The 16,146-nt window shown below is 33.3% G+C and overlaps 1 protein-coding gene across 2 annotated transcripts; it reads right to left on the bottom strand.

Annotated features, from left to right (window-relative positions):
• Window positions 1-10,025: 10,025 nt before the first annotated feature.
• Window positions 10,026-15,941, bottom strand: LOC108991586 (novel plant SNARE 11-like). Of its 2 annotated transcripts, XM_018965905.2 has the most exons (11): window positions 15,833-15,941; window positions 15,480-15,714; window positions 15,054-15,146; window positions 13,984-14,077; window positions 13,838-13,875; window positions 12,746-12,834; window positions 11,898-11,977; window positions 11,234-11,290; window positions 10,905-10,997; window positions 10,720-10,794; window positions 10,026-10,489 (listed from the first exon to the last, which is right to left on the bottom strand). In XM_018965905.2, exons 2-11 carry the CDS (start codon window positions 15,554-15,556, stop codon window positions 10,400-10,402), a joined length of 786 nt encoding a protein of 261 aa, XP_018821450.1. In that variant the 5' UTR covers window positions 15,557-15,714; window positions 15,833-15,941; the 3' UTR covers window positions 10,026-10,399. The 2 variants fall into 2 exon arrangements, with proteins under 2 accessions (XP_018821450.1, XP_018821449.1); XM_018965904.2 differs by having other exon boundaries at window positions 15,480-15,940.
• Window positions 15,942-16,146: the final 205 nt, after the last annotated feature.

Genomic DNA, 16,146 nt, shown 5'->3' with positions numbered 1-16,146 from the left:
TAACTTTTTCCCGATAATAGTCTCACACTCTCTTTCCTTTTACTTTAACAATTTTCTCGCTCAAGTTCTTTAAGAACTAATTGAACTAAATCAAGACAATACAACCTTATATTATTCCAACCAATAATATAGAGATCCAAGAAACAATAAAGGAATAAAATGACATGAGACTTAAGGAATTTATACGAGGAAAAGAGTATTATAAAATAATATACCAATTAGAAAGATGTATTTAGCCCCTATGATGATAAAGCTCAATCAACAAATACTTTCTTTCTCTTTGTTGTAAATATGTAGCAATTTTTGAATATGCTACATTTTCTTTCCTTTTTTTTTCTAATTTTTTTTTTCCTTTCTTTTCTTTTATTTTCCTTTCTTTTCTTTTATTTTATTTTCTCTTCTCTAATTTAATCACAAACAGCAATACTCAATTGTGAAAATCAAGCAATTGAATTCAAGCACACAATTGACAATGAAGTAGAAGAGAATCAATGGAACGGCACTCCAAGCAATTGACAAACTTAGAGATGCAAGAAATCCTAGAATTTTGAAACCCTAGGAGATGCAAATTTCAGCCAAACTAAAAAATCCTAAGAATTTCAGCAGCCTACTTTTTGTTTCAATTTTTTTATATTTTTCTGCAACCCCAGAACAATGAAACCTTAGAATTAAATTTAAGGATGCAAGAATTAAAAGATAGAATCAGACCTGATTAGAAACCTTGCTCTGATACCAAATGATATGAACCCGCAGGAATGGAATCCATTGAACCCACAGTCAATTTAAAAACTCTCCAAGAAAGCCAAAATCAAGTCAATGAATGGAGAACCTAGACCCGATGAGAACTCGTTTCAAGAACCTAGATTATATTAAAATTTAGACCCGTCTCAAGAACCCAGATTACAAAGGAGGAACGCCACAAATGTTGTGATTTATCTTTGATAAGTTTAAAAGTTCAATTAAGAACAAGAAAAGTAAAACTCAACTCACAATGAATAAATTCATCAAATTTCATAAACTTCTGAAAATGAGGTTACAAAGAGTATTTAAACCAAAACCTAATTAAAACTCTAGCTAAAATAAATTCCCTTTTACCCAAACACCTCTGGATGAACAGTGTCACGGCTACAGTAACGCTACAGTAACCTCTTGAAATCCTAGTTAAATAAAATAATAATTTTTCCAACATACCCTTGCATAGGCCCCCTTAAGTCTTTCCCATAATAATTTCAATTATTCCAAACTAATAAATAAGTCATTTAAATGAATTAAATAAATTGAAATCCTTCAAGTGCCCAAAGCGTTTAAATCATGTTGTTGCCCTTTTCATAACTTATCAAATGAATCAAAACTGAATCTTCATCTTTTAAGCTCTTGAACTTGTAATTGACTCATCTAGAACTTGCAACATATCTTTAAGACTAGACTCACCTTGGTTCCCATCAGGAATGAGGAAATGTTTGTTGGTGATCCTAGAAGGTGCAAATGGCATCAGATGGAAAGGTTTTCTACTTTCTATTCAAAGCGTCACTGGGTCCAAAGCCACTGTTTTGAAGCATGCAAACAGATGGGAATTTGTTTATGTAAAGACAATGGGAAGGCCTTCCTCGATCAAAGGTGCCTCGTGCGCCTCGATGTTGAGGTTCCCGACGAGTAGTCCTTCAGAGAATAGCTCCCCAACATAAGGAAAGGGTAAGACACTTATAAGAGATAAAGGTTGTTAGGTGACATTGGGAGAAGTGGAAGGTAAGCACCATGTGTTGCAGGGTGGAATGGCTACCTCTATCGAGTGTTTCAGGGTGGGAGAAGTGGAAGGAGTCTTGTGGGCTATCAGAGCTCAATTAATAGGAGTTATGGAGTATGTAAGAGATCTTATGATTAAAGTGGATAAGGGGCTGAACCTAGTCATGGGTTTGGGTGGTGGGTTGAAAATGGACGAGGGGGGCAGGGGGTAGATCCTACAGGTTTGAAGGCCTCAAGCATGCCGAAAAAGGGCATTTCGACGCCGTCACATATAGGGTCGTCGGACGACGGCATCACTGTTCAAGCCAGTATCACTCAGGACATTGGCAACTTGTTGTCTGACTGCCCTCAATCAACAGTTGCAAATGCGGTCGGTACCTTTTTCTTGGGTTCACTTTCAGTTGAAGATGGGGATCCTTCCAGGATTTTGAGTACTTTGGAAGAAGCAGGCGAGGTTCTTTCAAAAGATGAAAATGGGGTGATAGAAGGTAGTACTTCCCCTATCTAATCTATTGCCTCCTAAGGGAGCAGTAGGGTCTTACAATTGGTATAGAAAAGATCGTTGGGGGCTGGAGCACCTACAAGCAATGTCCTTGTCAATGGAATGATGACACCTATGCCGGAGGTGAAGGAATCTTTAATGGTGACAACAATAATATAGTTGTTGAAGAGGTTCAGGATTTCAATGCAGGATATGGCGAGGAGGAAATTATGGGTTTGTCATTGGTGCTTTGTGAGGAGGAATGTCTAGGGTCGGGAGTGCAGTTGGGAACTGTGTCTGGGGATAATGTTGTTCCTTTAGTTTCTCTTCCTCCGATAAACAATATAGCGGGCTCACCATCGGATTGGATTCTACATAAGGTTAACGAGATTTGATATATTTTGAGACTCTCATATGGAGGATGTGAAGACTAATTTAAAGCACTACTCGCTGCGATTGAGGCGGACCCCTCACTTGAAACCAAATCAAGTTTTAAGAAAAGCAGGAAGTTAAAGCGTATTTCTTGGGCAATCAACTACAACATTAAGGGAGGTAGCTCAAGTCGAGGGAAGACACGTTTGGGTGTCCAACTACTCTAAGGTACTCTTGATAGTTCTTGTACAGATAGAAATACTCTTCCATCCAAATGAGTATTTGAATATTTGTAAAACACTTCCAACCCTGTGACTCTACTGTTTCAAACAAATGACTCAACAGAAAAAAAAGTCTATGGTGGCTTGCGTGTATGCGATAGAGAGGGTAGTTTGCGTGTGTGCAACAAAGAGGGAGATGGAGGTTTGTGGTGGTTGGGTCTAAGAGAGGTGGCCGCCGGTGTGAGGTGGTGGATGTGCGGTGGCCTGGGTAGCCGCGTACGGCGACGCAAGTGAATAGAAATGGGTTTCACTCATTTCGGTTGGATTACCACAGAGGACATAGTGTTGCGCGTGGGGGAGATCGATGGTGGCTGGGAGAGTCGTCGGCATGAGGGGGAGTCTTCGGTGGTGGCGGTGAGAAGGGGCAGTGCACAGCGGCGCCAGGCTGGGCTCAAAACCCGTTTCGGGTGTGAGGTGAATCGGGCCAGAGGAGAGATAGAAAGTGAGGAAAGAAAAAAAAAATTATTATAATATTTATCACTATTATATATAAAAAAAATTACTATAATATTTATCACTATTATATATATAAAAAAATAAAATGATTATAATATTTATCACTATTACATATAAATTAAAAATAAAATCATTAAAATATTTATCACTATTATATAATAAAATAAAATAAAATCACTATAATATTTATCACTATTATAAAATCATTATAATAAAATCACTATAATATTTATTATTAAAAATAAAATTACTATAATATTTATGAGAGCCACACATTTTTCAACTACCTATCCAAAAGTTAACAACTCAACATATTTCATACATTCAAACAACTCAAAATACTCTTAATGAGACCAAACTCACTCTAATCTCTACTCATAATTATTCACAAGCACTCTCAACACTTCTCAGATATTCTCATTACCCAAACGTAGGTGAGTGGAGTATTATGAAGACATTCTCATAGAGGGAGTTTCGAGTGGAGTATTAATCTTACGGGAAACAATGGGTTGGGGTTAGGGAGATGTGTCCTATTCCAATTCGGACTTGGTGTATTCTAGATAGATTTATAATTTTACGTACTTTTGGGTCATTAGGAGCTCTCTAGTATGGGTTAGATGTTTTCTTGTATACGTTAAATATACTTAGCTACTCCTATTGATATATATATATATAATATTTTTACTTATAAAAAAAGATTGTAAAGTTATTTTTATTATAAAGTGTATCTAATATATCATATAAAATCATATTAATTTATAAATATATTTTTGTAAAATCTATTTATGACTGTGATACTTCTCCATAGCTGTTCAATGCCTCTAGAAGAGTGTATGTTCTAATTGACTTTTCTTAACCAAAACTTAAGCTAGCTGTGATATTTAATAAATTGATATTGGTTAACATGAATGATAAGCAATTATTTAATGACAATTCTATTGTTGTTTTTTTTCTTTTTTTTTACTTAATTTAATTTGTTTAATGTTCACGAAAAAAGATGTACATTTTTCTCAACCAAAACACAAGGGGTTGGGCCAACGCACGCGGTTTCACAGAACAAACCAAACAACAATATCTGAGCAACTTGAGAAAAGCAAAAGCCAGTTGGGTTCTCTTTTTGTCTCCATACATGCATGCACCCAACCCATTCGGAAGGTTCAAAGTGTGAATGATGTGACAAAGCAGAACGGCTTGCTGCGTATTTTCATTTCTCTCTCTTCTTATTCTTCTGCATCTATTTGACCCTTTCTCAAAACAAATTTTGCTCACCATTTTTATATCATATATTATATATATATATATATATATTTTTTTTTCTTATCAAATATGTAGTATATAATTAATGAATAGAAGAATTTAATTAATTTTAAAAAAATAAAATAAAAAAATTTTAAAAAAATAAAAATAAAAATAATATGTGATATGCAAAAATAATGAATAACAAAGCCCTTTGCAAAATGTAGTAGAATATATTTTTCATTTTATTTGTATATGAGACCAATGATACGATTATAACTTATACACAACTTTAACACAATTAGTAGTAAGATAATAGTTTTTTCATTTTAATTCAAACACATGATATATCATTCAACAGTTCAAAAGAACGGAAAACATTATTTTTTATACACTAGTGTTGAAGTTGTGTACAAGTAATAATTCTATATATATATATTTTTTTTTATTTTAATGTATTATTGTGCTTTTATGTATTAAATTTATTAATTTAAAAACAAGAACTGATCTAATTATGATAGATAACCGCGAAATGTAATATCATCATGGTATAATATGAATGAAAAGTAAATGTATCAATATGTGACACGATCTGTAAATCTAATACGAATATAATATAAAATTAGCATGTTTGAATTTGATATAAATGGTTCAGGTCAAAATGAATTGACCTATTATGATACGATTAATAAATAGGTCAATAATAGGTCAACCCACTTAACCCAAAATCAACATGTAATAACCAGTTTAAATTTTATTTTAAAATTATAATTTTATTATTATTAGATTGTAATATTGATATTTCTCAACATGCTTATGTTTTTATTGTTGAAATTGTAATTTTAGACATGTGATCATATTTGTTATTAATGGCTTTGTAATATTGATTTTCTTATAAATTGAAATCCGAAAAATATTAGTATTTTTTGTTGTAGGTGGTAGTCTTATTATTATTATTTTTATATGTTGTTGCTATTAATAAATATATATTTTAATTTTTTTTTGTAAAATTATGTTAATCAAGTTAAATAGATTATACAAGTTAATTCAATCTATTTATATAAAAAGAGTTGAAATAAGACGTGTTGTGTTGACGAATTTTTAATTAATTATTATATAAGTCAAAACGGATGACACGATATGAATCATTATTTAAATTGATCATATTATGATTTAAATATTTGATCCATTTACTTGAATAAACCGTGTTCAAGTTAATCCATATAATTAAATATCTATAACTTGACACAACACTAACACGAACATATAACACGAACTGCCACCTCTCCATTGAAAAGACAGTAACACATATATAAAGTAACTCTAAACCAATTTTGTTTCTAATCTTCTTCTCTTTCTATGGTACAAAAAACAAAAGTCCCATTACTTTTTCTTTTAAATATAAAAAGTCCCATTACTTGGTTGTAAAGTTGGTACCTAAAAAGATCCTCAAGTCTGTGATATCATCTGTAAACCATTGATGACATAGAGAGGACATCAGTTTGACGAGGTTGTGACCCAAAAACAAGTTTTTCTTGTTGGAGGACCCATATCTTTAAAGCTTATCTGCCCCCATTCAATATGTCCTTGGCCCCCATTCAAGTCGTCAAAACTACCCCATTCATCTGTATCCAGTTATCTCCGACTTCCATGTTTAAAAAAAAAAAAAGATTAGCAATGTTAGGCTATATATATATATAATTAACTCATTTTTTGTTTATTTTTTGTTAATCTAACACCATTAATCATATATTAAAAAAAAAAATAGATCTCTCCCACAATTTCAAAGATTCTTCCAATAATCGGATTTAACCCTGAACTTGTAAACTTTTGGGTTGGGATGTGATAGTTGTACCGTGTTTTGAAGACTAATTTGGAGGTAGCTTGGATTAATCGATTGAAAAGATGGAGTGGGAATCCAAGAAAAATATATGCTCATATATTAACCCCACAAGTTTATTTCCTTCATTTTTCTGTTTTCTTTTTTCATCCTCAATTTTTTTTTTGTTTAAAAAAAGAGATTCGATCATTGATTTTTTTAATGAGAAATTAAGATGTTGTCAATTTACTCCCGTCAGACAGACCTTTTTTCCCAAAAGTTTCGATTTTTTATTTATTGAGTAATTCTAGTTATAAGTTCTAAATACATAAATTGTGTGTAAAAATATGTGTTGTATTTAAAAGGTAAATGTTTTTACCTTACACGGGAGCTTATTTATTGAGCAGATCATTTTTCATATTTATTTCTATATAATTTGTGCTATTTCTTCAATGTCGGACTTTGACTTTGGCATTTACCTCGCAACTAGCCATTAAATACAATTGACTTGACATTAGGATGCCAAATTTTAGATAAGGACTGACTTCTTCAATAGTCAGTTAAAATATTAAAATATTATTTTTATTATATTGAACTGACTGCTAAATTATTAAAATATTGATTTTTATTATTTTATTTACTTCTTCAATAGTCTTGACATTGGGATGCCAAATTTTTAGATAAGGAAGAAGTCAGTCATTTGAACGTAGAATTATTTAAATTATTAAAATATTGATTTTTATTATTTTATTTACTTCTTCAATAGTCTTATTTTTTTTGAAATAGTCATTTATTTTTGAAAAATTTTATTTATTATTTTCACACATTATATATTATATTTTTTTTTCTCTTACTAAATATATGATAAATAGATAATTAGTAGAAGAATTTAATTAGTTTAAGAATAATAATGTTAGACAATGCTACAGGTCTCTACAAATTTAGAGAATGACAATCCGTTTTTTTCTTTTTCTTTTTAGTATTTTTTAAACATCTTTAATTATTAAAAAAATAAAATTGATTAATAATTACTTTTTTAATCATTAAAAAAATTAAAATATATAAATAAATAGATTTTGAGAGTATATTTGAAAGTTATTCTATTATTTTCTTTTGTCTAAATTTTAGCTACCAAGACATTTTACCTAACCCAATCGAGTTGATTCAAGGTGACAAAATATGAGGATTTAGCTAGTTAGATATTTTATCTAGAATGATGATATACTATATAGTTATAGATTATATAAGTATCATATATTTTTTTAAAATAAGTGGAATCATTTATTTTTTAATGTGAGTTTTATATTTACTCTTTTTTTTTTTTTAAATATTTGACATTTATTCAATCTATGATTGTAAATATGAGAATTGAATGACAAGAGGGATCCACTAACCCCGCCCAGAACATCGCCGGTCGTGGGCCCAAGTTGCTAAGCTTGATGGCTTTTATTTTTTTATTTTAAGCCTCATAGGCAGTTGAATGACACACGTTGACAGCTGGATGCTGCTATTATGTCGCCCCATCTTGACTGTTGGGCGAAATGGATTTACTGTTCAGCGTAAAAAAATTTTTTTTTTTTCTTTTCAGATTTTTTTAACATATTTAAATATATTTAAAAAATAAAAAATATATATCAATATATTTAAAATTACTTTCTTAATTACTAAATAAATAAATAAAAAAGATAAGCAGTCAAATGGAAGTATCTAATGGAGTGGGCATAATAGTATTTTTCTTATACATACATACAACGGTAGGTACAAACACATGTCACACAATTATCGGTTTCAATTTTCAAGCCGATTTCAAACCAATTAATGTCTACTACATGCCATGCATTTTCCATCATTTTTTTTTATAAATGAAAAAAATAAAAATAAAAAAAATTATTTGAGGGAAGAAAATGTTACTCTATTAGGACTGATTTGATTATATACTTCAAATTATTTCATCTCATCTCATATAATCATTATAATTTTTTAAAATACATAAAATATAATAAATAATTTAAGATTTTAAAATAAAAATAATATTAAAAATAATGTTTTAATAATATTTTATTCAAAATCTAAATGAGAATGAGACTGAAACTTTTTTTACATTTAAAAATAAAAAAATAAAATAAAATAAAGCTATCCGTGTGACTTGAGCATCATGTATTTTGACCAGTTTTTGGTCTATTGGACACAGATTTATAGTGTCTTGGGTGATCTCAGTCATGTAATCGAATAAAAACAAATAACAGGAAAAACAAAACAAAAATCACAATCACAATATTGATTTCCAATTCTGCGGCCATATCCTGATCGTGAATACTAGTATTTTTTTTTTTAAATAAACTTCATTTCATTCAATAAACCGAAATTACAACTATGATTTATCAATATAGGAAAAATCTAGACTATAGGCCAAACTACAAATCAGCTCTAGGGTATTTCTGCACATTGTGACAGACATTATCTTAACTTCTCAATGACTCTTTCCTAATAGAAAAAACGTTCTGTAAAATAGAATTGAATAGCCCACTCTGTCCTCTCAAGAAGGAGGAGTACGTGACATTATTGTTATGAACACCAAGTCCAATAGCCTATTTTTTCTTTATTAATAACTATACAACAAAAACTACAATACAAAACACAACAAAACAATAGAACCATAGAACCATAAGCATTGGCATGAGCCCAGACGACACGCCCTCTGCAAAAGCTCAAACGGCACGAGCACCCAGCTCGCGCACAAATAACAGCCTCCACTGCGCAGGCTAGCAGTAGCATCACCTACCACTCTCGACCTGCTCTTGCCCCAGATTGCGTCCGATTTAGCAGCTCAACACCTCGCTCAGGTCAAAAAATGACGAGAAGGAACAAAAACACTAAAATAACAGAGGGACAGAAACACAAAATGGCGTCAGTGGCGCATGCAAGACACACGCCGCTCTGAGAGGAAAGCCGACGGTCGATCTTTGAAGTCCTGGAGTCAAAGGTCCCAGAAAAGTCGAGCGTTGTGTCGGCAGAAGGCTCCTCGATGGTGCGTGATGGCCATGCTCCTACGAGCTTTGAAACTCCCCTCGCGTGTGCGGGCTACGCCACTTCGGATGGCTCCATTTTTGGTGGACGTGAAGCTCAGCAACGGGGCAGCTTCGAAGTGGGGCACGTGGTAGCTAAAGGCCATCGAAAAATCACGAAAGTCGATCCTCTCTTATTCGGCCTTAAAAAAATACAAAAACCAAAACCAAAACACTACACGGAAAAGAAAACGGACAAAGGAGAAGGGAGGGAGGGAGGGGGGAAGGAGCTGAAGCTCCCACTCCTTTCAGCCAGATCTCGAGTTTGAGAGCTTAGAGAGAAGGGAGAGCATTTTTAGTACTAGACATATCTTGGTAGCTAGCTAGCTAGCTTGGTTTCTTGAGCGTTTTTAGTACTAGATATATCTTGGTAGCTAGCTAGCTTGGTTTCTTGAATCTTAATTATGGTATCTTTTGGTTTCAAAACAAGATGACAAACAAAATTTGCGGGGACCATGAAGGAATCAGTGCTGCATATGGTATTGCCTAATAAATAAATAATGAGAAACATTTAATGCTGCATATGATATTGCCAAATAAATAATAATAATAATAAAAGAAACAAACAAATAAAGAAGAGCAGTGCAAGTATCTTACAAGTGTGACAATACATTCACATAAAAAAAGAAAAGAAAAGCAAGCGTGGCAATACATGGTATGAATGGACATAATCTACACATTTTGAGACTCCCTTAACTATGAATTATTTTTCAGTCGGGGTAGAAGATATAATCAAAAGGACCACTTCAAATTAAACCTAATAATTCACCACAGAGTAGGTTGAGAGAGACTATCACTCAGAAAAGTTGGCCTAACTCATGGGAAAGTTTTCCTCTAAATAACTTCGCAACTCAACCACAACAGATCTCTATAATGAGTTTCGCCAACTGATGTTCCATCCAATCACAAGGAAAAATCATCTTCAACCTCATAAAATAATCCCTTTTCAACTAGCATTCCAAAGTAATCTACGAGTCATTGCTGGCGGGGCTAATCCAGGAATATCCCGGATGTCCTTGTTGTTTGGGTTTACAATCTGAAATATAGAAGTGGAGAATTCATTAAAATAGAAAAAATAAATGGACATGAGCAAATCAATAGATGGGAGCAATGCAAACTGCTAAATATTATATTGCCAGTTGTTTCACAAGTTAATGGATTCTTCTTTTTCATTTTCTTTTTTGTTATAAGAGAAGATAATGGGTTTTTTCAGCAGCAGAGACTGCCAAAAAAAAAGAAAAGAAAAAGAAAGAAGAGAGATTTTACCTTAACAATAATGATGGCTACGACTCCAACAACAATAAGGAAGAGTAATGCCATTATACACCGATCAGTTGCAACCTAATGATAATTGAGGTAAGCAACAACTAATATTCAATATCTACCAAGGAAAACAAATAAAAATAAAACTGGCACTTAATATTTGAAAACGTCAGTAAACGGAGATTGACCTGCCTACCGAGTTCCTTCACAAGTTGAGAAGCTTTCTTGATCGAGAAATGGATAGAATCCAGCTCATTAACAATCCGACTCATTTGGTCAGTCTACATAAAAAGCAATAAATATCCTTAGTTCCAGTACCATTGGGAGTTTTTGAAACATAGATGAAACATGGTGAGAAATTGTGTTTGTGCATGTGTGTGGTCTGTGGACGCATGCACATGCTTGGGGGGAGGGAGGGAGGGAGGAAGGGAAGAGAGAGAGAGAGAGAGAGTAAATTCATTATGACCTAATAAAGTGTCGCAACATCCATTTTCTTTAAAACTGACATATTACAGACCTGAGCCTTTAGTGCTGCTGCCGTCTCAGTTCCAACATTGATGGTTTCATGAACAACCTGTTACAAACACAGATTCATTACTTTCTTTGCAATAATTTCAAACTTTGAAAACGGTAAAAATATTTGTGGAAATTACATTTCACACCGTATCACCCTTTTTTCAATTTCAACTACCAAACTACCACTTTTTTTATAATTTGCACCCTCAATCACAATATGACAATCCAGATTGTGCCACGTCCTATTTTTCATTGATCTTTAAAGTCAGGATCATCTTATGCCTTCCTTTTTCTTTTTATTCCATGTTGGGGATTGTATTTGATGTCAATTAGCAAAACAAGATTTATAATTTGAAAAGAACCTGGTAATATGAGAGTGCAAAACGTGCATTCCACAGGATAATTTTATTCTTTCTATTTCTTTGTTTTGTTGGGAGAAGGGTGTATTTGATGTCAATTAGCTAAATAATATTCCATAATTTGTTCAGGTCTTGATACAAACTAGTTCAAGTGATATTCAAGGAAGACTAAACAGTGCTAGTATGTTCTAGAACTACAAGATATAATCTGACATCTGTAACCTTCTCGTAACAAATAGACAAGTATTAGAACAACATATGATCATGGTATTTTCACAAGAAAATTGTCTTCGGGGATAATCAAACCTTCTTTGACCTCTCAATGACTTGATCAGTCTCATCCATCATCCGGTTTCCACTATCTACTAGCTGTTGATTTGTCATGGCTGCAAAACATATAGCATCTATCTCAGCATCCATTATACTTCATATTGGAGAATTGTTTACCGCATTAAATTAAATTTTACAGTACATTTGAATTTAAAATTAGGCATTGATTGCTCTTGAATACATACATGTACTCCAATTAAACATTACAGTTGCACAGCAATCCCCAATTTTTCCGATCATATAAAACAGCAATCCGATGTTACTGTTACGCTGGTTTCGCCATGCCAATGAGACAGTGACATTGTCAAATTACCATTACCATCTTTATTTTTCATATGTATGAATAGATGTGTTTACTCACTGCATATGTAGAGATGTGTATTTAAAAGTATTAATGATAGATTTATCAATATAACCTCTGAAAAGATTAAATTCAACAAATTTGCCAAGTAATGAGAGGTTAAAAGAGTTACTTGTACAATAGATTGCAGCCATCCAAGGTACTGTAATGCATCCAATCAAAATTTTTAAAATTGGAATCGATCACTAAAGTAACCACCCAAAGCAAGTTCACTTGTCAGGTACCTAAAATCTGGCATCTTTTTACGTGTAAATATTTATAGAAGACAAATATCCAGTACAAATCAACAACCAAACAGAAATTAGTTAAGCAGGTATCCTTTAATCTGCATGCCTTGTATACAAAAAGGCATGAGCAGTAGGGACATACCCATAACAAACTCTTATTTCAGCATAGAACACAGCCAAGAGTAGTAGAAGCATCAGTCAAAATTAGCATGCTGGTGAAAAGGATCTAAACTTACAGGAAGCTAGCATGACATTTTCCTCCCCATATCCTTCAGTGCCCCCATCAAAGAGATCAAGTCGCTTGTTATCAAGATTGGCTGCATATCTGTATCCAAAACGAGATGAAAATAATTCCTAAAAGAAATCAAAAGCATAGAACTAGTTCTCACTTCTCAGTGATGCAAATGATTTATAAACAAACCAAATTATCACACTACGCACATGAGCAAATGAGTGTCATCAAACACATCATGCAAAAATATTATCATCTTTCAATAGTTGACAGTTTTCAAATTAATAAGCAAGTTGGCCTCAATACAATCCAGTATCTTGACTCATCTAATATAGACTTCATCCAAACTCAACTAAACCCAGCTTTAGTGCAAAATGATTAAGGTTGAATACATGTATCTTTTTTCTCTACCATCCTATCTAACATCATGATCTCCATCACCTGTGTTTATCATGTTCTTCTTCACTACTACTAAATTTGTTTGTTGCCTCACTCTAATTCTTTTGTATTCCTTCCATATGATCAAATCACTATTTCTTAACACTGCATTTATGAAGTACTTTTGTACAAGACCAAGCCATCTTAGACAACTTTTCTTCATTTCTTTCAACATAGTGCCATCCTCACTTTTAAGTAGAGAAAATAATCATTTCCCAACCGGTGGAAGTAATATCATCTAAGGTAACTTAGAACAGTGCTTTAAAATGATATGGCTATTGCCACAATGTTCTAAATTCTGTCTCGCGTCTGAGAAAGTAGAAAATTAAAGAAGCTCAATACAACGACACATTAATATATTATAGTGGTTTAACAATATTAGCATCTTAGTTACCAATAAAGTGGAAATTTTGATGCTTTATACTTTTTACAGGTTGACACTTGATTGAAAGATCACATACACAAACAAAAAGAAGGGTGTGACACTCAATTTGGTACAGAGGAAGCAACGAAAAGTATAAAAAGAAACCTGATACTAAGAAAAGAACATGGCCAAAAAGTAGAGTATATGACATTCAGATATATTTAAGATGCATGGAATTATCTTTTGCTGCTTTGAGAACTAAATAACAGTAAATTATGAATGATGTTAACTTACTGCTTTTTAAGAGCAACGTATGAATTCAACTCTTTGATCTGCATAAAGTATTAACATCAATCAACAACTTGGAAACAATCAGTGTGCACCACATGGTACATATGCAGATTATCATAGGCCAAATAAAAATTAAGATAACAACCCACCATTGACTGTTTTTTCTCACTCAGCATCTTATTAGTGCCTGGATCATTTCTACTCTCCAAGTCCTTGACTTCTCTGTCAAACTCCTTGATAAGCCTGAGAAGACAAGCTGAATGAGTCTTTCTGACCACTGACCAGGAAAAGAAAAACTCACAAGGAATAGAAAGGGAAGGGAAAACACTTTCTTTTATTGATAAGTACAACTCAAGCACCCAAATGGGATTCAGCCCATGAACAATCTAAGATGGGAGGAGATGACATTTGATCCAAAGACCACTGGAAAAAAGAAAATGCAGACACAAACTCATACACACACAGAGCAGCAGCAACAGCATTATATAAGACACTTATCTTAGATGTCCAGCTTTGTGCAACTTTCAAGCATCAATTAGTAAAGTACAACATTGCATTTGGCCAGAAACTAAGCATCCAACATTATATTAAAATTACCATGATCTTTTGATCTTAGCATGGTAAAGTCCTTAGGCATTTTTTACAGATGTTAACAGGACATTCATAGCATAGGAACTTGCAGTCAGACATTTTTAATCTCGTGACTATCAAAACCTCTTAGTACCTTCATTTTTATAGCCCACCAATTTTATTTCTGCAATACGCTTATGGTGAGATCCTGGTATAGGAAGATAAAGATGACATCCAAATAAATACAGATCAGGGATTTGAACAGAACAATCAAATTTTGAATTGGGTCTCTGTTACTTCTAATAACTTATTTCAATTGGGCGGCTGCTTGAAAGCTTATCAGGTGACACACCCCCGCACAAATGGACTTGAAAACATCCAATCACCAGTATCTAATTCAAAAGTACAATCAATAAAACCTAACAGATTCAATTATCCAAAACTTTTAAATCATTCAATCATTGCTCATGATCTTCAGAGATCAAGAATCACCTGGCCCTTAGACATTCTTAGCATTAAGTTCATTGCATTACTTTCCTCCCACGACAAATATGTAATCATTAACTCCGTTACCCCAAAAAACACAACTTCACTAAACAAATAAAAAGAGCGTCTAGGGGCGTTGTGTGGTGTGTCCTTTGTCGGATACCTCTTACATTCGCGCATCTTTTCCGTGAGTTCTTCCAACTGCCTACTTTGCCTATTGGAGTCCTTAACCTTCTCCAACTTCTGAAAGCCATTTCTGAGAGAATCACATTATACGAAACAATCAGACATGAGAATACATATTGCGTCTGAAAATTCACAAGATGTTATGGTTCAGAAAGCTAGGTTTTCATCCATAACTGAGGGAATACTAGCTGCAAAATGCAATAACATTAAGCACCGAAACAAGTTTAGCAGAGGCTTTGAATACCAATATTGTGAAAAACAAAAAAAAAAAAAAAGAGGCGGGGACACCACCAGTTTCACATTAGACCACCAGTTTCACATTAGATAAATCAACCTATAAATTCCCCAACAATCTCATAGAAGATATCTAAGCAAAATAAAGAAAGAAAATCGTGATCCTTACGATAATGCTCGAAAGATGTCACCGATCTGTCCGTTGATATCAGCTAGCTCTTCGCTAATTGTGGATAAAGGATCCATCAGCTTATTTTCTTGTAAAATTGGAAGAAAATTTCCCGGAAGACTCAACCAATGCAGTTTCTGACGAAGGTCCAATCAGATCCGTAGGGAATCACAAACGCCGCAATCCGCATTCAATGCGGATTCAAACAAAAGCGGGAAAGGGTGTGAGCTTGGAGCTGAAACGGAATCAGAAACAAAGAAAAAAGCCTCACTAAAAATTCCCGAGATCTAATGGGAATTCAGATTCGTTCGTTAGCTTTCTGGATATCTGTGGGATAGGATCAGATCCAATACCGAACAATGTAGCAGGTTTCGTCGCCACCGAGGAGACGAAAATCGAAAGGCTTTACAGAGTATCCATTCCTTCTTGTCCTCGTGAATCCGTGATTTTCGCTGCTTATTTATTTTTTATTTTTTTAATGTTTTTGTTTTGTTTGTTGTTGTTTCGTTATTTTGGGTTTAAAACGCTGGTAAAGGGGAGGGGCTTTTTCTTTAATTATTTATTGAGGCGTAAATAGAACTAATTCGGCAGTTCGACTACCCTCTTTCCTTATTAAATGAACACTTTCTTACTACAAAGAACTAATTGATTGTAAAACTCCTTAATT

Source organism: Juglans regia, chromosome 2 (genome assembly GCF_001411555.2).
Source record: "Juglans regia cultivar Chandler chromosome 2, Walnut 2.0, whole genome shotgun sequence".
NCBI classification, from domain to species: domain Eukaryota; kingdom Viridiplantae; phylum Streptophyta; class Magnoliopsida; order Fagales; family Juglandaceae; genus Juglans; species Juglans regia.
Note: the sequence above shows the minus strand (reverse complement) of the source record. Positions and strands in the feature narration are given on the sequence as shown.